The sequence below is a fragment of the Scyliorhinus canicula genome, chromosome 13, assembly GCF_902713615.1.
Source record: "Scyliorhinus canicula chromosome 13, sScyCan1.1, whole genome shotgun sequence".
Taxonomy (NCBI): domain Eukaryota; kingdom Metazoa; phylum Chordata; class Chondrichthyes; order Carcharhiniformes; family Scyliorhinidae; genus Scyliorhinus; species Scyliorhinus canicula.
Genome location: NC_052158.1, coordinates 138144341 through 138164487, shown reverse-complemented (window position 1 = coordinate 138164487; position 20147 = coordinate 138144341). Strand labels below are relative to the sequence as shown.

At 46.7% G+C, this 20147-nt stretch overlaps 1 protein-coding gene across 8 annotated transcripts in view; it reads left to right on the top strand.

Annotated features, from left to right (window-relative positions):
* The window catches only part of LOC119975414 (transcription factor Dp-2-like), a 225226-nt gene that overhangs the window by 141320 nt on the left and 63759 nt on the right, over positions 1 to 20147 (top strand). For all 8 annotated transcript variants that reach the window (XM_038815035.1, XM_038815034.1, XM_038815032.1 and 5 more), the window contains one exon: positions 4624 to 4727. In XM_038815035.1, coding sequence (XP_038670963.1) covers positions 4635 to 4727 — 93 coding nt within the window. In that variant the 5' untranslated portion in view covers positions 4624 to 4634. The remainder of the gene's footprint in view (positions 1 to 4623; positions 4728 to 20147) is intronic.

The following is a 20147-nucleotide window of genomic DNA, read 5'->3' as shown; positions in this document are numbered from 1 at the left end:
TGGACACGCCGGCTGACATCTTGGGGAGGCCCCCGGGGGGGCGCTGGGCGTGGACCACGTGGAGTTGGCGATAGCGAAGATATGGCTGAGCGGGAGGTTGGAGCCCATTGTGCTGGTGAACATTTATGCAGTGAATTGGGACGATGTGGAGTTTATGAGGCGAATCGTGGCAAAGATCCCGGGCATGGACATGCACTGGCTGATCATGGGGGGAGGGGGGGGCAGCGTCAGGTATGTCAACCGGGCAAGGTTGTTGTGGAGGCGAATGTGTGAACTAATAATGTCAGTTTGCACCAGGGGATATGCTTGCTTTCACCATTGCTCTTTGCCCTGGAAATTGAACCGTTGGCAATGGCACAAAGTATTGAGGGGATGGTGGGGCATTGAGAGGGGGCTGGAGCACCGATTTGACACTGATAACCTCTTGTTGTGTATTGCGAATCTGGTTGAATGTTTCGACAGGATTTTGGGGATCTTGGAAGTGTTAAGTCTTTTCGCGGTATAAGCTCAATATGGTTAAAAGTGAGGTATACCCGATCAATGTCCGGGGACAGGGGGGAGTTTAAGGAGGTTGCCGTTTTGGTTGGTAGGGGCGGACTTCTAGTATCTTGGTAACATGGGGCACAGAGCTGGACCCAGCTGCATAAGTTGAATCTGGCAAAGCTGGTGGAGGGAATGAAGGAGGACGTTATGAGATGGGATGTGTTGTCTCTGTCATTCGCTGGAAGGGTCCAGATAGTAAAGTTGGTCCCGAAGTTCTTGATTGTGTTTCAGAATCTCCTGATTTTCGTGCCCAAGATGGAGGCTGTTCATTGACTTCTTTAAGGGCCATTAACACATCAGCTGGGGGGGGGGGGGGCACATGGGGGGGCGGTTATTTGTGTTTTGCTTGGGTTTGGGGGGGACTGGGTGTAAAAGGAGGGGGCGTTAGGGGGGAATAATGGTAATTGTGTATGGTTTACTGTTGTTCTTGGTGTTTGCTCATTCCAGTTCTGTATATATTTGAAAATACCTTCAATAAAATATTTAAAAAAAAGATTGCAGCTATGTTGACTCAATATTAACAGAAAGATAAGATTTTAAAATAGCAGGTCGAGAAACTTGAACCATGGATGACTGAATCTGTGAGTCTTTTGGTGAAGACGTGAAGTCTGCAATCATTTCCGTGAAAGGCAGTCCAGAGAAATGTTTTGTGAGTTAGACCTAAATTTGCTTAAAAGCATTCAGTAAACCCTGAAAGGTTGTAAAACTCATTTAATATGTCATTCAAAAATGGAATTGTAAATGAGAGAAAACTAACCTGAAGATCTATTTGAGGACATCACCGAGCATGCCATGCTGTCATGGAGATGGACGGAGCTTAGGGAGACTCTCTGGTTTCAATTTATCTGGTGTGTTTGCTGAGAGTCCATGAGTTGTGTTTGGATTTTGTGGGTGGTGCAGCTCACTGAGAGAAGGTAGGCAAAGTAAATGGTGGTTAGTTAGACCTGCACCGTAAGCAGAGCAAAAGCTAACTTCATTGTTTGCCATGTGGAATGCAGATAGGGCTTAATCTCAGTTTGGATTTCATGAGGGAGAAGCTGCAAGATTGCTTAATGTCAAGTAAGTCAAAAAATCTATAGTGGTCCTCACTGAATCTTGTGGCCAAAGAAAGCAGCCAGCAGGTTAGTTTGGAAGTATTGAGAAACTTAATCGAATCATAGCTGCTTTGTTTTACTTCCGATAAATGTGAAGGCCTGTGGCGTTCTGTTGGTTAAATTATTGGGTGTTCAGGTTTCTCTTTAAATGGGGAGAAAAGGGGAATATGGCAATGATATAGAGGATCAGCCATGATTATATTGAATGGTGGAGCAGGCTTGAAGGGCCGAATGGCCTACGCCTGCTCCAAGTTTCTACGTTTCAATGCCCCTTACTAGATTGTAATAGCATTTAGAATCCCTTCATGCCAGGTTTGGATCCAGGTCTTTGTTATGACTACCACATCAGATGCATTAAGCTGAATTTATGCTTCTAGCTCACATATTTTACTTATAATGTTGTCTGTCTATGTGTACAAAACTCTTATTTGGGTTACCATCCCCAGCTTTCTGGTTATCTTCTCAAACTTTTTGATTTCCTGTATGACTTTTCGTCTCTGGGTTTTGAGGTCACTCACTGATTAGAATTGAAATGTTGTGTTTGACGGGGGGGGGGGATGATGATGATGTCAGGGTGATATCAAGACCCTATGTCTGCTCTCTCGCTCTCTCTCGGTCATGGGAATACTGTGTGACACAATAGTGACCCAAACCAGGGGATAAGTATAAATTAAAGCACAACTGGGCTTTGGTACCTGAACTAAAATTGTGGATATAAGTAAACAAAATCTGCAAATACTGAAAATCTTAAACCTAACTCACAGCACATTTCGGCTTTATCTGAGAAGATTGGTACTGATATCCTGCCTAGGGATGTTGCCCATCTCTAGAGCAATTCAGAGGGCAGTTAAAATGTGTAGGTCCGGAGTCACATGCAAGTCAGACCAGGTAAGCACAATAGCACAGTGGTTAGCAATGTTGCTTCACAGCGCCAGGGAATCGGGTTCGATTCCAGGCTTGGGTCACTTTCTTTGCAGAGTCTCCACGTTCTCCCTGTGTCTGCGTGGGTTTCCTCCGGGTGCTCCAGTTTCCTCCCACAAGTCCCGAAAGACGAGTTTGTTAGGTGAATTGGACATTCTGAATTCTCCCTTAGTGTACCCAAACAGGCGCCAGAGTGTGGTGACTAGGGGATTTTCACAGTAACTTCATTGCAGTGTTAATGAAAGCCTACTTGTAACAATAATAAAGATTATTAGATTATTATTATTAGTGGACCAGATGGGATTGTACAACCACCTAAAATGGTTTCATGGTCTTCGTTGGACTTTTATTTCCAGATTTTTAAACAAATTCCAATTAAGGGGCAATTTAGCATGGCCGATCCACCTACCCTGCACATCGTTGGGTTGTGGGGATGAGACCCACGCAAACACGGGGAGAATGTGCAAACTTCACACGGACAGTGACCCAGGCCGGGATCGAACCCGGGTCCTCGGTGCCGTGAGCCAGCAGTGGTAACCACTGCACCGCCATGCCACCCTCATTTCCAGATTTTTATTGAATTCAATTTCACCATCTACTGTGGTGGGATTCAAAGCCAGGTCCCCCAGGGCATTACCCTGGGTTTCTGGATTGCTAGTCCATGGACAATACCACTGCACCACCGCCTCCCCTCAAGTGACACACTTAGGCCTGCCTGTATCTGGTACCTAAAAAGAGACATAGCTTCATAGAATTTACAGTGCACAAGGAGGCCATTCAGCCCATCGAGACTGCACCGTCCCTTGGAAAGAGCACCCTACTTAAGCCCCACACCTTCCCCCTATTCCAGTAACCCCACCTAACCTCTTTTGGACACGGGCAATTTAGCATGGCCGGTCCACCTGACCTGCACATCTTTGGAGCGTGGGAGGAAACCGGAGGACCTGGAGGAAACCCACGCACACACGTGGATTACGTGCAGACTCCGCACAGACAGTGACCCAAGCCGGGAATCGAACCTCGGAGCTGTGAAGCAACTGTGCCAACCACTGCGCTACTGTGCCGCCCACTGCAAGATTTTTTTTTTTTTGTTTGTTTTTAAATTTAGAGTACCAAATTAATTTTTCTTCCAATTAAGGAGCGATTTAGTGTGTTCACTCCACCTACCTTGCACATCTTTGGGTTGTGGGGGAGAAACCGACGCAAACACGGGGAGAATGTGCAAACTCCACACAGACAGTGACCCAGAGGCGGGATCGAACCTGGGACCTCGGAGCCGTGAGGCAGCAGGGCTAACCCACTGTGCCACCGTGCTGCCCTCACTGCAAGCTTATTCTAATAAGAACCAGAAGTAAGTTCAAGATCTGAAAGCCAAAGACTGAGGCTTTGTGTCACAAACACTGGACTTCTGCATTGCTTTCGCGGTAAAAAGCCATTTCTATTAACCAATCTAAGTAGCACGCACATTAGAAGAGATTAGCCCTTCCAGTGTCAATCATTTCACATAGATCATTGGCAACCTCCAAATAAATGGAACGTTAGCACCTAGATATGCTTGGTCGTTATTTTATACTCTAGCTGGAAAGGTCAACAAAGAGTTTGTGTGCACAGGCTCCAAAGAGGCCGGGCGTTCCCTATAAAAGAGTCTGTGGACCTGAAGACTTGTTTTTTATTCTTGGTAAGGAATGTTTTGTTTATGTAAGTCTTCACGGTTTAATTAGCATCAACCCATTCTCATCAGTCTGCTCAACCAACTCCATTTGGAGAACTCATTTAAAGGCAGTTATTATTGCATTTTGCCTGCAACCACCAGTTTCTTTAAAGAAAGATCAATGTTTTGGGGATGTAAACCTATCATGAACTGAATCCAAAACCCTTCACAGAGTCCAACTGCCTATGGCCAGCATTTTCAAGTTTTATCCGGTCTTAGATAAAGTATATCAAAAATTGTCTTTGGAGGTTGACGTTTAGATGGATTTGAAAATGCAAAGCGTTCTCTCAAGCATCTAAGAGAGTCATTAGTTATGGACTAATTGAAATTTTGGTTTGGTTGTTTTGTTTCCAGGTAGTATATCCATGGTTGCAGCATCAGTTTCCAACATCATCTCGCAAAACAAGATCTTACCCAAAACCTTAGGCCTAGCAAACGTGAATGTTGCACCCCAAATGGTGAGTATGGTGTTTCTTCACCCATCAGTGGATTCATAACCAATTTCCGTTGTCTAACAGCCAGTGATTAATGTGGTGCAACAGATTCATAATTTCACGCCAATTGAAATGTATAATCCCTTCATGGTTCAGGAAAGAAATTGCTGATTGACACAAACTACAGCACGATTGTCTTCAGTTTTAAATGCTCAAAATCAATCAAACTTTAAAACCTAATGGCGGGGTTTTGACTAAGAAATAATGCCCAAATTGCAGTGCTGCAGACCAGAGGATGTAGGTTTGCCTCATGATTACCTTCAAGGTGAGATACCAACAATTGTTGGAAGGTGGCAAGTGAAAGCTAGATACTGCATTGTATAAAAATGGTGCGAGGGATAGGCCAGAAAACTATAGTCTGACTTTGTTGGTGGGTAAGTTATTGGGAACAATTCTGAGAGACAGGATGGACTGTCAATTGGAAAGACACAGATTGATCAGGGGTGGTCAGCATGGTTTTGAAAAGAGGAGATCTTGCCTTACTAAGCATCAAGGAGGATTGATGAAGGTAGTGCCGTGGGTGTTGTCTATGTGGATTTCAGTAAGGCATTTGACAGGGTCCCACATGGCAGACTGGTCAGAAAAGTGAGGTCTCATGGGATACAGGGGAAAGTGGCAGGTTGGATCCAAAATTAGCTCGGTGACAGGAAAAAAAAGGGTAACGGATTGGAAAAGGGTCGATGGATTTTTTTGCGCATGGAAAACTATTTCAAGTGATGTTCCGCAGGGCTAAGTATTGGGACCCTTGCTGTTTGTTGTATATATTAATGATTTTGACTTAAATGTAAGAAATGATCGGGAAATTTTCAGATGACACAAAAATTGGCCATGTGGTTGGCAGTGAAGAGGATAGATGTCAACTTCAGAATGAGATGAATGGCTTCGTTGAGTTGGCAGAAAGTGGCAAATGGAATTCAATCCAGAAAAACGTGCATTTGGGGAGAGCAAACAAATCAATATCAATAAGCAGAAAGATATTGAGAGGGGTTGGGAAGGTGAGAAACCGAAGTGCATGTCCACAGGCCTTGAAGGTGGCAGGACAGGAAGACAAGGTGGTCAAGAAAGCTTATGGAATGCTTTCTTTTATTGAGTAAGGTGTTGAATACAAAAGCAGGGATGTAATAATGGAACTGTATAAAACAGCTTTGACAAAGAGTCATCGGACACGAAACGTTAGCTCTTTTCTCTCCCTACAGATGCTGCCAGACCTGCTGAGATTTTCCAGCATTTTCTCTTTCGTATAAAACGCTGGTTAGGCTACAGCTGGAACTTTGTGCACAGTTCTGTCACCATGTTGCAGAAGGACGTAATTGCTCTGGAGAGAGTGCAGAGAAGATTTACAAGAATGTTGCCAGGGCTTGAAAGTTGCAGCTATGAGGAGAGATTGGATAGACCAGGGTTGTTTTCCTTAGAACAGAGGAGACTAAGCGGTGACCTAATTGAGGTGTCCAAAATTATGAGGGGCTTTGATCAGGTAGACACTTGTTTTCCCTAGCTGAGGGGGTCAGTTACCATTTGGGGAATGGATTTAATGTGTTTGGTAGAAGAATTAGAGGTGCCATGAGGAAAAGCTTTTTCATCCAGGAAGTGTTGAGCATCTGGAATTCACTGCCTAAGGTACCTGGACCTGCACCTGAAGTGCTGTAACCTGCAAGGCTATGGACCAGGTGCTGGAAAGCAGGATTAAAATGAACAGCTAGCTTTTTCCCTCCCTTATTGGCCTGCGCATTCACGATGGGCTGAATGGCCTCTTTCTGCACCGTAACCTTTCTGTGGTTTCCTCACCATACCCCATTCCACATCCCCTCCCTCATCCCCGGACACGGTGTTGGGGTGGTTGGTCTTCCTGATGTATATTAGTGATCTGGACCTTGGTGCGCAGGGCGCAGTTTCAAAGTTTGCAAATGATGCAAAACTTAGAAGCATTATTAGCTGTGAGGAGGATAGTGAAAACATCAAAAGGATAAGTTCTTGGCCTGGACAGACATGTGGCTGATAAAGTTCAATGCGGAAAATTGTGAAGTGGTGTTTTGGAAGGTACAACATGGTGAGACAATATAAAATGAAGGGTAAAACTGGGTGCAGGAGCAGAGAGACCTGGGTACGTAAGTGCATAAGCCATTGAAGTGGGAAGTACAGGTTGAGAGAAGAGTTTATAAAGCATACAGTACCTAAGCTTTATTAACAGGAGTATAGAGCACAAGAGCAAGGAGATTATGATACAGAGTTGGGTGGGAGGGTGAGCTGTGAGGAGGAAGCAGAGAAGCTGCAGCAAGATTTGGACAGGCTGAGTGAGTGGGCATATGCATGGCAGATGCAGTATAATGTGGATAAATGTGGGGTTATCTACTTCGGTCGCAAAAATAGGAAGAGGGATTATTATTTGATTTGGTGTAAATTGAGAGAGATGGATATTCAGAGAGACCTTGGTGTACTTGTGCATCAGTAGCTGAAAGTAAGTGCACAGGTACAGCAGGCAGTAAAGAAGCCTTCATAGCGAGAGGATTTCAATATAGGAATAGGGATGTTTTACTGTAGTTGTATAGGGCATTGTGTTCAGTTTTGGTGTCCTTATCTGTGGAGGGAGCGCAGCGAAGGTTTACCAGGCTGATTCCTGGGATGGCGGGACTGTCACATGAGGAGATACTAAATCGGTTAGGATTCTATTCATTGGAGTTCAGAATAGTGAGAGGGGATCTCATGTAAACGTATAAAATTCTGACAGGATTAGACAGGCTAGATTCAGAAAGAATGTTCCCAATGGTGGGGGAGTCAAGAACTAGGGGTCATAATTTGAGGATAAGGGGTAAACCTTTTAGGACTATGGTGAGGAGAAATGTCTTACCCAGAGAGTGGTGAACCTGTGGAATTCACAGAAAGTAGCTGAGGCCAAAACATTGCGTAATTTCAAGAAGGAGTTAGATATAGCTCTTGGGGTTAAGGGGATCAAGGGATATGGGGGGAAGGCGGGATCAGGGTATTGAACTTGATGATCAGCCATGATCATAATGAATGACGGAGTATGCACGAAGGGCTGAATGGCCTCTTCCTGCTTCTATTTTCTATCTATGTTGAACTTGTATAAGTCACTAGTTTGGCCTCCGTTGGATCCAGCTCTTGACGTCACACTCGGGAAGGATGTCAATAAATTGGACAGGGTGCAGAGAAGATTCAGGAGAATAGTTCCAGATATGAAGAACTTCAATTATGAAGATGGATTGGAGAAGTTAGGACTGTTTTCCTGGGAAGCAAAGAAGGCTGAAAGAGGAGATTTTTAGAGGTATTCAAAATTATGTGGGGGTCTGGTCAGAATAAATGGAAAGAAACTGTTCCTATTAGCGTCAGGATCGAGAATGAGAGGGCACAAATTTAAAGTCATTGGTAAAAAGAAGCAAAAGCGATACAAGGAATGTTTATTTTCACGCAGTGAGTGGTTTAGGACTGAAATGCACTGGAGTCAAGTCCAATCGAGGCAAAGAAAAGGGAATTGGGAATTGTATCTGAAAAGAATGTGCAGAGTTACAGGGAGAAGTCAGGAGAATGGCATTGAGTCCATTCAAGACAGAGCGTGTTCGGCTATGTTAAGTTCCAAGTGAGTAAGGAGAGGCTGGATGGCCTCTGATGGAATGAGTATTATAGGTAAGATTGATGCGTTATGGGCATGCATTGGCACGTGGAATTGTGATATTGTTGCCATCACAAAGATATGATTGAGGGAGTAGCAGGAGTGGCAACTCAACATTCCGGGATGTAGGATCTTCAGGCAAGACATGGGGGGTGTAAAAGGTGTTTCATTATTAATTAATGAGTCAGTTACTGCAGTAAGGAGGGATGATATCTTGGAAGGGTCTTCAAATGCGGCTTTGCAGGTAGGGTTTAGGAATAACAAGGGGCAGTCACATTACTGGGAGTGTATTATTGGTATCCAATCAGTCAGTGGGCAATAGAGGAGCAGATATGCAGGCAATCCAATAGAGGAGCAGATATGCAGCCAATTCACTGAGGTGTGCAAAAATAATAGTAATAGGGTAATTATATGAGTGGATTTCAACTTCCCCAACATTAATTGGGACAGTCATATAGTGTGAGGGGTTTAGGGGGGGGGGGGGGGGGGGGGGGGGGGGGGGGTAGAATTCTTGCAATGTATTCAGGCGAGCTTTTTATGACAATATGTAGACGGTCCAACAAGGGACAGCGCAGAGCTGGATCTAATTCTGGGGGGAAAAGCCGGGCAGGTGTTCGAGGTGGCAGTGGGGGGAGCATTTTAGTGATAACAATCATAACACAGTACAATTTAAGTTTTTTTTTATGGAAAAGGAAAAAGATGGTCTGCAAAAAACGGTTTTGGATTGGGGGGGGGGGAGGTAGATTTTATTAAAATAAGGCAGGATCTGGCCAAAGTCCACTGGAAACAGCGTCTTGTGGAAAAATTACCACAGCGCAGTGGATGGGCATGATTGCACTGGAAAGGGTGCAGAGGAGATTCATCAGGATGTTGCCTGGGATGGAGCATTTGAGCTATGAAGAGAGGTTGGATAGGCTTGGGTTACTTTCTTTAGGGCAGAAAAAGCTGGTGGGGCATGGCGGGGGGGAGGTGGGTGAGAGACGCGACCTGATTGAGATGTATAAGATTATGAGGGGTATGGACAGGGTGGATAGGAAGCAGCTGTTCCCTTTGGGAAGGGTCAATAACGAGGGGGCATAATTTTAAGGTGAGTGGATTTGAGGAAAAGCTTTTTCACCCAGTGGGTGTTGGGAGTCTGGAATGTACTGCCTGGGAGGATAGTAGAGGCAGGAAAACCTGCCACCTTTGAACAGTACGTGCATGAACACTTGACCTGTCAAAACATTCAAGGCTATGGGCCAAGTGCTGGAAAGTGGGATCAGTGTAGTTTTGTCTTCGCCGACTTGATGGCTCGAAGGACCTTCTCTGTGCTGTAGGACGACCTATTAGTTGTGGGGGCGTGCGCGGGTAGGAAACAGATTTGGGCAGTGCAATTAGAAGTAGAGGAGTACAATAGTGAAGGGAACCAGGAAATGATCTGAGATAGCCATATGAGTAAAATCTCAACGCTGCCAAGGCCACAGGAAGGGAAGAGTTGTCACGGGTGTCCCAGGGTTTAGCTGGGGGTCAAGGTTTCAATAGATTCATCCACAATGATATTCCAGAAGGTGATGTGGCTTATTCACAAGGGAAGGATCTATCTGTCATGTCATAACATACATCTATGTATATAATGGAGTGCAGACAGGCAGTGATTGACACACAGGATGACCAGTAAGCACACAGAACATAGCAGCCAATCACCAGACAGGACACTACCACTATAAAGCCAGAGGGCACTAGGTTTCCCGCTCTCTCTGGACCCAGCCACTGAGACAGTCAGAGTTCATGAGCTAGTCAGTGCAAACACCATGCGGTAGCTAGTAAGTCTGGTCAGGCTCGTACTAGGTCTCAAGTCAAGTCAGTATAGTGTCAACCCACAGTTGAACATGTATATTAGTTAAGACGTTAAATAAAATCGTGTTGCATCTTATCCAGTGTTAGAGGTCTGTCTCCCGCTACACTGCATCAAGTGCAGTCCACGTCGACCCAACCTGCCTAACACATCACTATCCAGAACAGGACGGTAGACGATGATTTATCGGCAAGGTCAGGGAAAGTGACAATGAGAAGATTAGTGAGGCTTGTTCCCCACCAGGAACAGCTCCTAGGTCCAGGGGATCATGCTGTTGTGAAGGTTAATCTCTGGCGATCAGCAACGTGGGCACAATGATGGGGGAAAGTGGGGGGGGGGCAGACAGTGGAGAATACTGAAGCAGGAGGAGAGGGAAGGTGTGAGCTCATCCAGGGACAATGCTTGGGTCAGCTGCAAAGGGGGTATGGGAGTGTAAGAGGACCCGGGACCCAGTGATGGGAAGAAGAGCCAGAAATTGGTGGAAAGCAAAATGGGGAGAGGAGAGGTAAAATGTGTTTGGATTGGCAGAAATAAAGTTTTTTTTAAAAAGCCACAGAAAATGTAGAAATGTCATGGCAGGTTTACAGGATTTGCAGTCGAACTGTCTACAGTTTGAAAGCCAACAGCCTGGAGGTAGAGCAAGGTAAAGGCTTCATTTTCACTTTCAGACCCCAGACAAAAGATCATGGCAGCGGTCTGATTTTTCTTTCTTTCTTGGGTTACTGTTAGATCGAGTCATTCTGGACCCAGTGATTTACAGACTTTCGCAGTTAATTCCAGAGGTACCCTTGAAATATAGGCGTTGTGCGTAAATAAGAATAATCTTTATTAGTGTCACAAGTAGGCTTACATCAACACTGCAATGAAGTTACTGTGAAAAGCCTCTAGTCGCCACACTCCGGCGCCTGTTCGGGTACACAGGGAGAATTCAGAATGTTCAGTTCACCTAACCAAAGAAAAACCCGACGTGGGAATCTTACAAATTTCATGTCATCTGGACACAACAAAGCTGACCCCCGTTCGCTCATGTCTGTCTTTCACATCATTCAGATCAGTTGCAACATGACAGAGCTAAAATAACAGTGAGCTGAGAACATTAATTTCTGCATTGACAGGAGCAGCACTTTACTGATTGATGAAAAGTGACGTTGGTGTTCCTCCACCAGGTGGCAGCAAAGCTTCTTTCAAGCATTTGCTCAGGTTTTATTCTAATCCACTTAACTAACGAGCAGATTTATTGGTTTGAATGATTGTGGCGTGCCAATCATACCTTTGCAGGAGTTGCTGTAAATAATTAGTATTTATCTTGCTTTGTCTATCTTTTTTTTAAAAGAATATGTGAATTAGAAGCAGGGGTAGCATATTTGGCCCTTTTGAGCGTACTCTGCCATACAACAGTGATGACCTTGTACATAAGTCACCTCCCACACTGTCTCCAAAACCTTCATTCCCCCAGTGTCCAAAAAATAAATCTCTGTCTTGAATGCACCCAGCAACTGAACATCCACCGTTCTCTGATGGAAGGTTTTGAGTTAAGAAAATAGCTCCTCATATCCGTCCTGTATGGCTCCTTATTCAGAGATCAGTGCCCCCCCCCCCCCCCCCCCCCCGGCCCCACCCTACTCCATTCTGGACTTCCAGGAAAAACATCCTCCTGTCAAGCTCCTTAAGAATTTTGTATGTTTCAGTTAGATCACCGTTCGTTCTTCTAAGTTCGAGGGAATAGTTCATCTTTATTAACGCGGCCGGGACGGCAACAAGGTAGCCACCTTCGGGGTGGACTTCCCGTAATAATTGACGAGCTCTAAAAACGACCTGAGCTCCGTCGGGTGTCGGGACTCCCTTGATCGCCTGGACCTTTTCCTCCACCAGGTGCAGCCCATCCTTATCGACACAGTATCCAAGGTATGTGACCTCTTTCACCTGAAAGATGCACTTGCCTCTCTTAAGGCAGACACCCGCGTTGGAGAACTGCCAGAGGATCTCTTCTAGGTTGTCCAGGTGTTCCTTCTTGGTGGCTCTTTTAATGAACACGTCATCCAGGTAGGCAGTCACCCTGGGAAGCCATTGGAGGATGTTTTCCATTACCCACTGGTAAACAACACGCCCTGAATGGAAGCTGGGTGTACTTGTATAACCCCCCTGTTGATGCTGATGGTGAGATGTCTTTGAGATGCTGCGTATAACTCCAACTGGTGGTGCCCATGGCCCATGTCCAGTTTCATGAATGGGTGACCCCCGACCGATTTTGTGACACATGGCATGGGGTACCAGTCCAAGCGGGAGACCCTGTTTCCTGTCACCTTATAATCGCCACACTGGTGGACGGACTTGTTCGGCTTCAGCACCCGGGCAACTGCCCACTCTACAAAGTGTACCGGGCTTATGATGCCCAAGCTCTCTAGTTGGCTCAATTCTTCATCCACTTTCATGACCAGCCTGGCCCTGAAATATTTGAGCTGAGCTTCCGGGTCAATATAAATCTTTGCTTTGACCCCCTTTGTTTTTCCCGGGCCCTCCTGGAAAACTTCTGGATACTTTCCGAGGACTTCATGCAAACTGCCAGTACCCATCTGGAAAACCTGTTGCCAGTCCAGACGGTGTCTTTGTAACCAATCACAGCCAGGAGTCTAGGCCCGGGTCCTTGCACCACTACAAGTGGGAACCTGCCTGACTGTTGTCCATGAGTAACCCGAGTCATTGTGGAACTGATTGATGATGGCCATTGGATCCCCGATATATGTTGCCAGCCGGGCCTTGGTATCCCTCAAGCCCAGGTGCAGGATTCCCAAGCGGAACCTACGGAACGTTTGTTGTCCGATAAGAGAGACAGCAGTTCCCGTGTCAATTTCCATGTCTAAGGGGTGACCTCTGACTTGAAGCTGTAGTCTAATGTGACCACTTTGGGGGCTGTGATGCAGTTTAACTGCGTTAGATCTTCTTTCTCAGGCGGGGCAATGTGCAGAGCACTGCCTCGTCATCATCCTCTGGGGTGGTGTCCCCGTCTGGCCGCGGTGGCCCTTGGCCATCAGGTCTGCCTGTGACGCTGTTTCGGCGATGACTGGGTTACGTGAACCCTATTCTTGGACGGTGTTGTCCTTCGGAACGGGGCTGGCCTGTGCTGTGTACTCCATAATCCATGGAACCGTGGAGCTCCTGGACCCCCTTTTCCATATTCACACGGGAGTGGGGCACCTCCATAGACCTTTTCAGGTCCAAGGCCAGCTCAGCTATCAGCTTCCTTTGAGTAAACCAAAAACGATCTCTCAACATTTCAGGAAGGAATGAGCTGAAGTCACAATGGTCAGCTAACTTGTGAAGGCACATCAGAAATTCCGTAACCGATTCCCCTGGGGTTTATCCATCCGTATTGAACAGGTACCTCTGCAAACTTAACGACAGCTTAGGGTCATAACGATTCACGACAAGTTCCACAAGCTCACCAAAGGTCGTCGAGTCCAGGGGTGCTGGGTAGTTGAGGCCTTCGTATTCCACGAGTCCCACGGTGACATCGATTTGACGTGACCCCATGGGTCACGTGATGGTTACACTACCTGCTGCTTTGTCCTGGATGGCGTGGAGCTTCTTGAGTGTTGTAGCTGCACTCGTCCAGGCAAGTGGAGAGTACTCCATCGCACTCCTGACTTGTGCCTTGTAGAGATGGTGGACAGGCTTTGGGGAGTCAGGAGGCGGGTTACTTAGGAATCCTAGCTTCTGACCAACTCTTGTAGCTACAGTATTAACATGACTCGTCCAGTTCAGTTTCTGATCAATGGTAACGCCAGATGTTGACGGTCCAGGTATTATGATTCTATGAGGCTCTGTGTTTTTATTTTCAACCGTACTCCTCAAACTCTTACTCAGCCCTTGCTTAACATTCATCTGATTGATAAATTAATACTTTTAAATTCAAGCTGTATTGGAATTGATTTTGATGAAGGCATTTGATAAGGTGCCATGCATGCAAGATGAGGGCTCATGAATTAAGGGTTAAAATATTAGCGTGGATAACAGACAACAAGCAGAGTGTGGGCATAAACAGGACTTTTCCAAGTTAACAGGGGCTGTGACTAGTGGAGGGCACAGTGCTGGGACCTCAGCTGTGCTCAATCTGAATTAATGACTTGGATGAAGACATAGAAAGTAATGTATCTAAGTTTGCTGATACTATCAAGCTAGGTGGAAAGGTAAGCTGTGGGGAGGACACAGAGGCTGCAAAGAGATATTGAAAAGTGAGTGGGCAGCAAGGTGGTAAATGGATTGTAATGCAAGGAAGTGTAATTCACTTTAACCGAAAGAATAAAGAAGCAGAACTTTTATACAAGGTGAGAAACTTGTCAGTGTTGATGTTCAAAGAGACTTGCGTGTGCTTGTACTAGAAGGGCAGAAAGTTAGCATTTGGGTGCAACAAGGAATTGGAAAGACAAATGTCATGTTAGCCTTTAGAGTCAAAGAATCACGACAGTCCAGAAGGAGACCATTCGGCCCATCAAGTCTCTACCAACCCCCTGAAAGAGCACCCTACCTAGGCCCACTCCGCTGCCCTATCCCCATAACCCCATATAACCTGCATATCCCTGATGTGTAGGAGGAAACCGGAGCACCCGGAGGAAACCCACGCAGACACGGGGAGATAGTACAATGAAGAATGAGCGTTCTGAAGGGACTTGATAGGGCGGACGTTGAGAGGTTGTTTCTGTTGTTCAGGGAATCTAACACCCAGGGACATAATTTCTGGATAAGGAGGTGAATCATTTAGGCTTGCGGTGAGGAGAAATTGCATCACTCTAAGGTTGTGAAGTTTTTGGAATTCCCTGCCCCAGAGGGTTGTGGATGCTCCATCGTTGAATACATATAAGACTGGAAGAGACAAGAGTTTTGGTGTTAGAGGGAGTTCAGGGAAATATGGAGTGAGCGGGGGAATGGAGTTGAAGTTCAAGATCTAACGTAATCGTATTGATTGGCAGAACAGGCTTGATGGGATGTGTGATCTACCCCTGCTCCTATATCTTGTGTTCTTGATTGAGAACTGTGGACGGGTAGAATGGAGGGCAGGCCCAATAATGAAATGCTATCATTTGAAGAAGTACATAGATATGAAGAGGACATATGGCCACATGCTATACCAAAATGCTACAGAACCCGGAAATGATTTCTTGGAAGATGGTACCAGGGTTGTGACTAAGATTCCAAGCTTTGCACCTCCTCTCATGCCTGAATTGGCATTTCCTGATTTCAGGATAGATTTCCGACCAAGTAGGGGGGAAACAAAACGCGCTGTGCCGGGTGACTTAAAATTGAAAACCGGACTGAAATAGGGACATCTTTGTAACTCTAGATTGTTAATGCACCATGTGGCTGTCCTGTGCCTCATGCATGAAGTGATGCTGCTGTCCTCGGCTCTGGTTAAAGAAAAGAAACACTTACACCAGGATGCTGAAATGTCGCCATGATACCTGTAAGGGTGCTTGAGCAAGTTCAATTAAAAAAAAATCTCATTATCGGATGATAACTGCTTTAAATCTTGGTTTGCTTAAAACCATCTCCGATGGACCAAAGAGAGGAAGCTCTCTGTACCTTCTGCAATAGATCAAGACCTGAGTATTTCAGCCAGGTCCGCCCTCCAAGGGATACCCGGCTTTAACCGGTAGAAAGGTGGGGGGAGCGCAGTACCGACCAGAACGTCCGGCTGTGAACAGGATGGTGCTCTGCAGTTCAGATGATTCTCCTGTTAAATCTGCTGTTGGTCGCAGGCTGGCTAAATTGGACATTCCCACAAGGTGCCGATTGATTTGATCAATCAATCCCCTGAATAAAACATGATTTACAATGCTTCACTCCTTTTTCTCAGAGGTTTATTTCCGTCGATTCTTCTGAAATATGACATCGCTTGGGAGACTGCAGCTTTAAATGCAGACTTGTAGTTGACTGAAAAGTAATTCCGCATAATATGAGGCTGTACCTTTAAATGCTTTTAAAGCCGTGTGGCTATTTTAATCTGACATGTGTACGCTGTGTTTGTGCATTTTTTTTTTGTTTTATTATTGGCTCCTATTCCCAGCATATTTTCTCTTGAAGGACAGTTGCCTGATCACCTGCCTGATAAAATTCATTGCTCACAGTAATGACAGGATTGCGTAACCTCTGCAGCAGAGGCATATCTCTGCAACATCAGCTGAGCACAAGTATTTTCACTGTTACCCTGCAGGCCACGCACCTTAGTGCAAAGAGCTTCAGTGTTTTTTTTAAGGCCTTCCCTTTCCTCAGGAGGCTTGAGCTGCACACAGGGTCTTATAGGAGTCGAATAACTCAGCCTCCCACATTAGTGTAATAGTTTGATTCAGATTTGGACTGAATATTGAAATGGTGTGTTGCAGCCAGGAATCCATCCATGCAGGGATTTCAGAGGAAGTAAATGCAGTAGTAGCTTTTTGCTGTCACTAGGCGATGATCTCTCCAAGTATGCTGTGCTGACAAATAGCACAGATCCAGTATTGTTTCCCTTTACAGCAGATACTTCTCCGCAACCCCTCTTCCCCCCCCCCCCTTCTCTCTCTCTCTCAAACACATTGTTCAGCATTGATCCTGCACTTGTTAAGAATGCACATTCAAGAGTAAAATATATTTCCAAATCTGAGACCACTGAATATGTTTAACTTCTGTTTCTACTCCTGAATCTCCCATTGCCACACATTGTAATTCAGGCAATAGCATACACTGCAGTAATTTAGCCGCTTCCCTTTCTTCCTTGGTGCTGAGGGCTTGGCACAGAAACTGCTAGTACAGTTAAGTACAGGAACTCGCTGCACAAGCCCATTTCCTACAATTCCATAAGGCAGTATTTAGTAGCACTTAAATTCACTCCATATGCACCACTTTAGATTGCTGTGCTTTGTTTGTCTTATCGCATTGGATAATGTCAATACTGGGAACAAAACTGCACTGATGGATGCAATGAGTTAATACTGAGTACTCTCAAATGGTGGTATAGTACTCATTCAGAACAGTGTAAAATTATTTATCCTTCAATTCAAATATATACATTAACACCCAGTAGAGGAGGACGCTGAAATGTGCCGCTTTTAAATTCCCAAATTAGATATCTCTGCAACTTCACCATTTATAGCCAAAACTGCATTCACATCCACTGTGCCTTCCGAAATTGTGGGCGGAATTTTCCCAGCGGGTCAGGCTGTGACTGAAACCCGGCATGTAGCTCTCCAGCTGGACAGCCAAACTTTTAATCCAGATTTCGAGCCTCTCTGGGGTAACTGTGGTGGTACTTGACCCAGATATCAGGGCGTCAGCACAGAAAGAAACCCCCCCCCACCACCACCACCACCACCACACCCCATGGGCATGGGGACATTAACATCGGGGTTCTCACCTCAACCCACAATAATTAGCAATGGGGTTTCCCCCATCAGCATCGGGGGCTCTCATATAATCCCTCCCCCTCCCCCCCCGATAGGTTGTCTCCTACACTCTCACCACGAGCATCAGTATCTCTCTTTTTCTTCTCGCCGGCGAGAATTGCGTTTTCCGATTCTTGTGAGATTTTCCGCCCAAGCCGCCATTCTCGCTGGCGGCTAATGCGGGCAGAAAATTGCCCCTAATGGCACAGGTTCTACGGATTAGTGTTCACGACCCCCAAACCCCAATGATTCATAGGCCCAGTTTATTCATGGACCTTTGAGTATGCTGTCCAAATCACTGGACCATATTTATCAACATAAACATCAAGAGCTTGCTCATTAGTCCCAGTTTACCAGTGTTAAAACGGTGCCCTTGCAAAGGCAGTTTAACTATATTATACTGGGCGGAGGGAATAGGTTTGATCATTGAAATCAGGATAAAATCTATTTACTAATAGGGCAGCAGGTGGCCCAGTGGTTAGCACTGTTGCCTACGACACTGAAGGACCCAGGTTCGATTCCCAGCCCTGGGTCACTGTGTGGAGTTTGCACATTATCCCCGTGTCTGCGTAGGCTTCACTCCGCCAGCTCAAAAAGATGTGCAGGTTAGGTGGATTGGCCACGCTAAATTGACCCTTAATTTGAAAAAAAAAAGAATTGGGTACTATTAAAAAAAAAATTTTTTTTAAATGTATTTACGAAGACGAGAATGTGGCCACCAGAGCTTAAATGGGTTAACCTGTGAGGAATGGTTGCATAACCACAGCTTGTGTTCTCTGGATGTAAGATGTTGCGGAGCAATCTGATCAATGGCATATGTTTAAAATGTATTTGGTGGGGCGGGTACAGTAAACCTAACTTCCTCTCGCAGGGTAATCCTCAGCAAGGGGGCCATAGCCTTTAAATTAGAACCAGGATATTTAGCCACCGAAACGACCCCCTCCCCCCCCCCCGGACTGCTGCTGCTGGCCCTTTTTCCCTACCGTTCTGCCAAGAAATCCAGGAAAGGCTGCCACCGCCTGAAAAACCCCTGTACTGATCCCCTTAGGGCAAATTTCACCCTCTCCAATTTGATGAACCCCGCCATAGCATTGATCCAGGCCTCCACGCTTGGTGGCCTCGCATCCTTCCATTGAAGAAGAATCCTCCGCCGGGCTACTAGGGACGCAAAGGCCAGAACACCGGCCTCTTCCGCCTCCTGCACTCCCGGCTCCACTGCAACCCCAAATATCGTGAGTCTCCAGCCTGGCTTGACCCTGGATCCTACCACCCTCGACACCGTGCTTGCTACCCACTTCCAAAATTCCCCCAGCGCTGGGCATGCCCAGAACATATGGGCATGGTTCGCTGGGCTCCCCGAGCACCTAGCACACCTGTCTTCGCCCCCAAAGAACCTACTCATCCTCGTCCCGGTCATATGAGCCCGATGTAGCACCTTGAACTGTATGAGGCTAAGCCTCACACATGAAGAGGAGGAGTTCACTCTTTCCAGAGCATCCGCCCACGCCCCCTCCTCAATCTCCTCACCCAGCTCCTCGTTGAATATAATTTTGTTGGTCAGCCATCATCCAGTCGACAGACTGAATGGCCCATTCCTGATCCTGTATTCCTAAATTACTCAATTAATAGAACATAGAACAGTACAGCACAGAACAGGCCCTTCGGCCCTCGATGTTGTGCCGAGCAATGATCACCCTACTTAAACCCACGTAACCCATATACCCGTAACCCAACAATCCCCCCATTAACCTTACACTACGGGCAATTTAGCATGGCCAATCCACCTAACCCGCACATCTTTGGACTGTGGGAGGAAACCGGAGCACCCGGAGAAAACCCACGCACACACGGGGAGGACGTGCAGACTCCACACAGACAGTGACCCAGCCGGGAATCGAACCTGGGACCCTGGAGCTGTGAAGCATTGATGCTAACCACCATGCTACCGTGAGGCCCCTAAGTGGACGCGATTCTCCGCTCCCCACGCCGGTGGGAGAATCGTGGGAGGGCCGGGCGAATTAAGTTAAATTAAAATACTGGGCGGAATTCTTCGCTCCCGCGCGGCATCGGGAAGGCCGTCGTGAACTCGGCTGAGTTTCACGACAGCCCCGGAGCCCGTTCCTCGCAGCCTATTCACCGCCCCCCCCCCCCCCCCCCACCCCAAGGGGGCTAGGAGCGGCACTCTGTAAATCTCGGCCGCCGGAGTGACGTCAGCCGTGCATGCGCAGGTTGGTCGGCTCCAACCGGCGCATGCGCGGCTGACGTCACAAAGGCTGCCGGCTCCAACCCGCGCATGCGCGGTTGCCGTCTTCCCCTCCGCTGCCCCGCAAGACGTGGCGGCTTGATCTTGCGGGGCGGCGGAGGGGAAAGAGTGCGCCTTTGGAGACGCCGGCCCGACGATCGGTGGGCCCCGATCGCGGGCCCGTCCCCTCCCGAGCACGGCCCCTCCCGAGCACGGCCGTGGTGCTCACTCCCCTCTCCGCCCCCACAAGCCACAAACAAAACTTTGG